The sequence below is a fragment of the Amblyomma americanum genome, chromosome 7, assembly GCF_052857255.1.
Source record: "Amblyomma americanum isolate KBUSLIRL-KWMA chromosome 7, ASM5285725v1, whole genome shotgun sequence".
Lineage (NCBI taxonomy): Eukaryota > Metazoa > Arthropoda > Arachnida > Ixodida > Ixodidae > Amblyomma > Amblyomma americanum.
Genome location: NC_135503.1, coordinates 24,125,159 through 24,131,280, shown reverse-complemented (window position 1 = coordinate 24,131,280; position 6,122 = coordinate 24,125,159). Strand labels below are relative to the sequence as shown.

Sequence of the window (6,122 nt, the reverse complement as noted above, 5' to 3'; positions counted from 1 at the left end):
GGCTTCCCGATTGCGATGGCTTCGCATTTCGCCTCTAGTCTTTTTGCCCATCTTGGAAAAACTGCTGCAACGCTGCACAGACGTTGTAGACTGTAGAGCACTCGCAGCTGATTACTGTATCTAGAGCGATGTCCTATACTGCAAGAAAATCGAACGAGTTACGTTTACTGCTGGACCAAGAGACAAGTTCTTCAAAACTTTCGCTGAATATAGTTGCCAAAACAACCGCTTAAATTCCAAGTCCGAAAAGATAATGTGAACGGGGAGAGCTCGGAATGTTTTTCCCCCCACATCAGTGTGCATTTTTTCATTATTATATGTTCCATCATCTTCTTTTTTATTTGCGTTCCTGCGATCATAAAAGGAACAGAGGAGCGCGATAATGCCTTTTCTGCACAGCAGCGGCTACTTGAAGTCTAGTAGACAGCACAATATTAGAAAGCTTTCGTAAAAATTGCGCTAACATAATATATATGTAAAAAAACGCTTTAATCTACCCAGTGCGCTACACGTTCTAGCAAGTTACTCGGGAATCCACAGCCTGATATCAGAGCGGTTCCAGGCTCAGGGAAAAACGAAAATGGGCGGAGCCAGTGATCCACGTCGAAGAACGCGTCACGGGAGAATGAATGCGAGCGAGGTACTGGGCTGTTTTCGTACGCACGTAGTACGCTCGCATACAAATTTATCGAATGTGCATCGCTGCTGGAGCGGGTCCATATAGGAAGTATTGACCTTTCGTTTCGCGATTACACGGCATTCCTAGACAGAATATGGTAGAGTAGACATGGTATCTATTTTCCCCTATTTTCACAAGGATGAGTGACGGAGACGATTCGGAATTTTTTGGTCTTGGCGCTAGCTACTTATTATGCATAATTAATAAGAAATATACCAGTTTTCCTCGCTGGGTGTAGGTTCAAGCGTAAAAGACGGTTTGGTGATGAAGATGGTGATACTGAGCTAAACTCTTTGTGGCGGAGGGTACTTTCCGACATAAAGCAACAGGTTAAGCGCCTTACCTTTTGGCTTGATTTACGCAACCAATGAATTAAGTTCCACGAATACTCCATTCCGTTAATATCATGTAGTGTCCTTTCAAGAGATCCAAAGAGCCCCAAGAGCTCCATGAGCTCCAATGAGCCCCAAAGAGCCCCAATGCTCAGTGTGTGCGATTGGAGGACCTTGACCATTTAATTTTTAATTGTAGTCGGTCCACCTAGTCGCACAGAACTCTGACCTGAAACTGACCTGAATTTACTTCAGGACTGCAGCCGGAGCCTGGCCGTAGAGCTTGGACAGTAGGTAACGCGGCCTCAGAGCTGCGTGCGACGGAGAGCTTGTTGAAGTTCCTCTGACACACAGGACTTATCTGCTCCTCCTGAAAAATCCCACGTGTGAAGTGCGTGCGAGTGACTGTTTGCCTGAGTGTGCATCGCTTGGTTCCAATCATCCTCATTTGGTTCTTGGCATATTGCCAGGCTAACATCTCCTGTCTTCATCTGTATTCCCGTTATCTCTCTCTCTGTGCGCGACCGCAGTTCAGCGTCCTGGTCCTGCTGGCCGTCTCGTGCACGGCCGTGCGCGCCGGTGTGGTGGCCGCCCCGGCCGTGGCATACGCGGCACCCCTGCTTCACGGCTACGCGGTGGGCCCCGTGGCCACCTCGTACGCCACCAAGACGGTGCACTCCGTGGCACCCGTGCTGGCTGCCGCCCCGGCCAAGCTGGTCGCGCCGGCCGTCTTCGCCGCGCCCGCCGTTAAGGTGAGGAGGGTGGTGGTGGTGGTTGTTGCTATGAAGGGGGTGGGGGTGGAGGGAGATACTGGCCCCGGCGTATGTTGGCCCTTTTGGCATCACTCTTGGGGGAAGGTGAGGAGGCCCGCCGCCTGCAGGCGGCACATGTGTGACTCGACAGGGAGACAAAGCTCGAAGACGTGCTCACTTTTTGCGCCGCCGCTCACAAAGAGACGCACAATTAACAACTTGATCAGGGCTTCAGCAAGCGCTGGAATTTGTTCAGAGAGGTTATTTTTGACTTCCGAAGCACCCCGATCTTCAATGCATTGCAGGAATGCTGCCTAAAAATTTCAATTTCATTTTAACAGCGGCCATCATGGTACCGGCTGGAATAGCTTGATCTGATCGCTGTTGCCAGATTAGTACGCCCTGTATTTGGCCCGCGGAGGTATATATAATTGTTTTTTTGGGGGAAAGGAAATGGCGCAGTATCTGTCTATATATAACGTTGGACGCCTGAACCGCGCCGTAAGGGAAATGATAAAGGAGGGAGTGAGAGAAGAACGGAAGAAAGAGGGGCCGTAGTGGAGGGCTCCGGAATAATTTCGACCACCTGGGGATCTTTAACGTGCACTGACATCGCACAGCACACGAGCGCCTTAGCGTTTTGCCTCCATAAAAACGTAGCCGCCGCGGTCCGGCTGGCTATTAAGAAGTGTTACAATAATCACTTCCATTACGGCACTGCGCACTACCTCGAGACAAAGCCCATATTCCGACTATAGTGTACTATAATTCCAATTTCCATGAATCGAGGGACTGATTACCCGAAGCACTCACCGACTGGCTGAAGCATCTGAAGTGGATACCGCTTTGCTTGGCCCCACAGTTGCATAGCAGAAGCGCTCTACAGCAACGGCTAAACGTTTTATTCTTTTCGCAATGAGAAAAGACATTTCCAGACTTACTTAATTACGACGATGGCGATTTTATTCCCAAGTGTACGTTTGCCACGTCCAGCATTCCTCGCTATTCGGCAGCAAGCGTTATCTGTTGGCCTCCAGTAGCGAATGCCGCGCAACTCATCGGCGATGTCTTAAACTTGTAATTTTGGAAAAAATATACTTAAACACGAATAGGACTGAATGGGAAGGAAGACGGATTAAGCTGTCCTCTAACCTACTCCATAATATTTAAGGGAGTGCCCTAGAGGAGAGCTTATTCCATTTTTAATCCTTTCTGCTTAGAGTGTAGAAAAGGAATTTTGCACACACATGGTTATTATCATGGCCAACTCTTAAGCAAGGGTGCAAAATCTGACCAACGCGCTTCCTGCGCTCATACTAGCTACTTCCAATGGCCATGTAGAATAAACGGTTTGTATAGAACATTTTAAATTTCCGCGGTGACTAAGTGCTCAGCGCCACACAACATGCTGTGGCCGCCGTGCGAACTAGGAGCATTTGTCCAGATTTCTTGTGCTTGTTTTTCTGTTAGTGTTTTTTGCTTTTATTTTAAAAATCTTTTTACACAACTGCGGCAAGGTTCAGGTTTTCTTCCACCGCGATACCCGCGGTGGAGCTGGTGTGACACCACTGCACTTTTCAGAGCATATAGGCAGAACAACCCCACCCCCGTTTCGGCCAATCAGCAAGCGCTCCTAGTCCCTCGACGAATAAGGACCCAGTTGTTTCTCAGGCGCCGTGGCGTAAAAGAAAGTAATAAGCGATGAGAAATACATGTAACAAAGAGAGCGTACGATATAAGCCAACAATGAGATTGCATATGCAAGCATTTACAAAGAAAATGGATAGCAAGTAGCAATCAGCCTCTGATGAGATATAAACAGCATTAACTATTTCAATATATACATTTACCCGAAGGCATGAAATCACAAAACTGATGGAGGCGAAATTCCAGAGGCCCTTGTACTGTGCGATGTCAGTGCACGTTAAAGAACCGCAGGTGGTCGAAATTTCCGGAGCCCTTCACTACGGCGTCCCTCATAGCCTGAGTCGCTTTGGGACGTTAAGCCCCCATAAATCAAATCAAATCAAATCGAAATCACAAAACTCAGTAAATATATATGATCAGCTGTGGATCATGCTACAATATTAATACATTCGAGAGCACGGTCAGCTGCCCTTGTGTATACCTGTCGCCGTATAAGCATATACAATATACAGCTCCCAAGCAGCACAGGTAAGAAGTACTTGCAACTGGGCTTGTTGGTGCATATTCGTGAAAGACATAAGAGCGCAAACTGGCAACACGCACGAGGAAGGGAACAGGACAGGTAGTCGGCCCAGTATTGCAGCAGTATGGTTTCATCCTGGTCCTTTGTAGGGCCAGCCTGTGCCAATACGATTTCAATATTGGGCCAGTTACCCGTGCTGCGTTATAGGGCTTCAACGCGGACTCACTGTCAGGGTTCGGCGGTTCTCTCTGCGTGACAGTGTCACGCAGAGCTTTTGCACATGCACTAAGACATCAGTTTGCTGTTCCAGTTCCTTTCGCACCCGCAGGTGTGTAACAGGTCTACTCAACGTTTTCTTTTGGGCACAGGTTGCCGCTCCTCTGGCATACGCTGCACCTGTGGCTTACGCTCCCGCCGTGAAGGCCGTGGCAGCACCACTCGCCCTCGGCTACGGCTACGGTCACGGCTACGGTCACGGCTATGGCCATGGATATGGTCACGGCTACGGCCTTGCTCCGGCTTATGGCGCTGTCGCCTACGCAGCACCCGCCGCTAAGATCGTCGGACCGGCCTACGCCGCAGGTCCTTTCTACGGCGGATTCAAGCACTATTGTAAGCATATGCGCCCACCTTAGCTTGGGTCCCATCGTTGTGCATAACTAAGGTCACTAGAAGCCTCCATGCTGTACCCACCGTCCACCATTGATGAGGAAATGCATGACGACTTAATTGTGCTAGTTAGTTTGCCCTATTCCAACGTCCAGCTGTTGCATCCGTCATAGCAAGCCACTTTAGCAAGAAAAAAAAAAGCAATTTTTGAGCAGGAGAGGAATTCTTCGAGGTGCTACTGAGCATATGTGACTTGAATATGATACAAGAATCCCCGCATTAATCGCCCTGTTCTTGATACATCGGGTTCACCTGGACAAATACCTCGATGACAAAAGAAGGTCTCCAAGCTTCTTATTTGCTACGAACGCGAAATTATATTACTGTCGTCATGTTTAGTGAAGGTTTTTGTGTAGAAATTTTGAGCATAACTGAAGTGTGCAGCTGAATCAGGATGCTGAAGCTGACAAATGCCGGAACGTTTCAGTCGTAAGAATCGCAAGAGTCCGTAACTAAACACAACTTTCTATACTTGAATTCGTGCAGCTAAGTCAGATTTCGATATATAATTGCTACCATTAGGTGTTCTCGCAGTGTTATTTCTATAAACGCACAGCTCACATCTTTCTGGTTAGATATAAATGCGTTTGTGTTACACTAGACAACAACGCCTTGTCTTTCGCTTGGTATGCAAGAGATCTCCCTACATCTTCAAACGAAGCCAGCAAGGAGTGAAGTAAAATTAATTGCTACGAACTGTGCTGTTCATGTCAGCGGTGCACAAATGTTTCTGCGCGAAACCTTAGTTGGAAATTATCTCGGAATAATTCTTTTCATTCCTAATCGCTCTTTTCATTGCAGAAACTACGGCTGAAGAGTGCAGAGCAGGAGTTCTACCGCGGATGGAAGAGTCAGCGATGGCGTTGGCTGAGCGTTGAAAAAAAAAGAAAAGCTAAAAAACAAAATACTCACTCAAAATTGTGAGAGGTTGTGTATAGACGCTGTATAGAAAAAAATGTATGTTGTTGCGTGCGAATAAAATGTGACCTGTGTGTACACAGCCCTTGTGCGGAGCCCGTTTTTGTAGCGAGTCTTAGTCGGTTCTTGTCATCCTCCATCATAGCGTCCACATGAAGTATTTGTACGCGGAGTGACCTGCTTAGTACGAATACTGTAGGCAGAACACCGTTCATGGTTATTTCTAAATGTTCTTAGAGCATAAACTTTTGCATGACTTTTTGATTTATGAAGTCATAGAACTAATCAATGTGAGCTATTAAAGTATTTTCGAGTTGCTTGCAGTCGGCGTTAATGTAACATGCCGCCTCATTAAGCCTATATAAGCGAGTGCGGCTTGCATGCAAGTGGAGTTGAATATCTCAAGAGATCGAGACGTTATATGCCGGCGATATTTGGAATTCAGTAATTGGGGCTAAATAAACTAATGAACGGCTCCATTATAGCAAGCGCGCCTGAATCAGGCCGCAAATACTTTCTAAAGAAGAGACCCATTAAAGATCTGCACTTTGGCCTTAAAAAAGTAGGAGGCTTGAAAGGCGAGCCTGTTACGATAGACCCAC

The 6,122-nt window shown here is 47.3% G+C and overlaps 1 protein-coding gene across 1 annotated transcript in view; it reads left to right on the top strand.

The window, feature by feature from the left end:
* The window catches only part of LOC144098695 (uncharacterized), a 6,964-nt gene extending 1,362 nt beyond the window's left edge, over positions 1-5,602 (top strand). The window contains exons 2-4 of the mRNA XM_077631512.1: positions 1,542-1,763; positions 4,302-4,545; positions 5,404-5,602. Of these exons, the coding sequence (XP_077487638.1) occupies positions 1,542-1,763; positions 4,302-4,545; positions 5,404-5,405 (468 nt within the window). The 3' untranslated portion in view covers positions 5,406-5,602. The remainder of the gene's footprint in view (positions 1-1,541; positions 1,764-4,301; positions 4,546-5,403) is intronic.
* Positions 5,603-6,122: the final 520 nt, after the last annotated feature.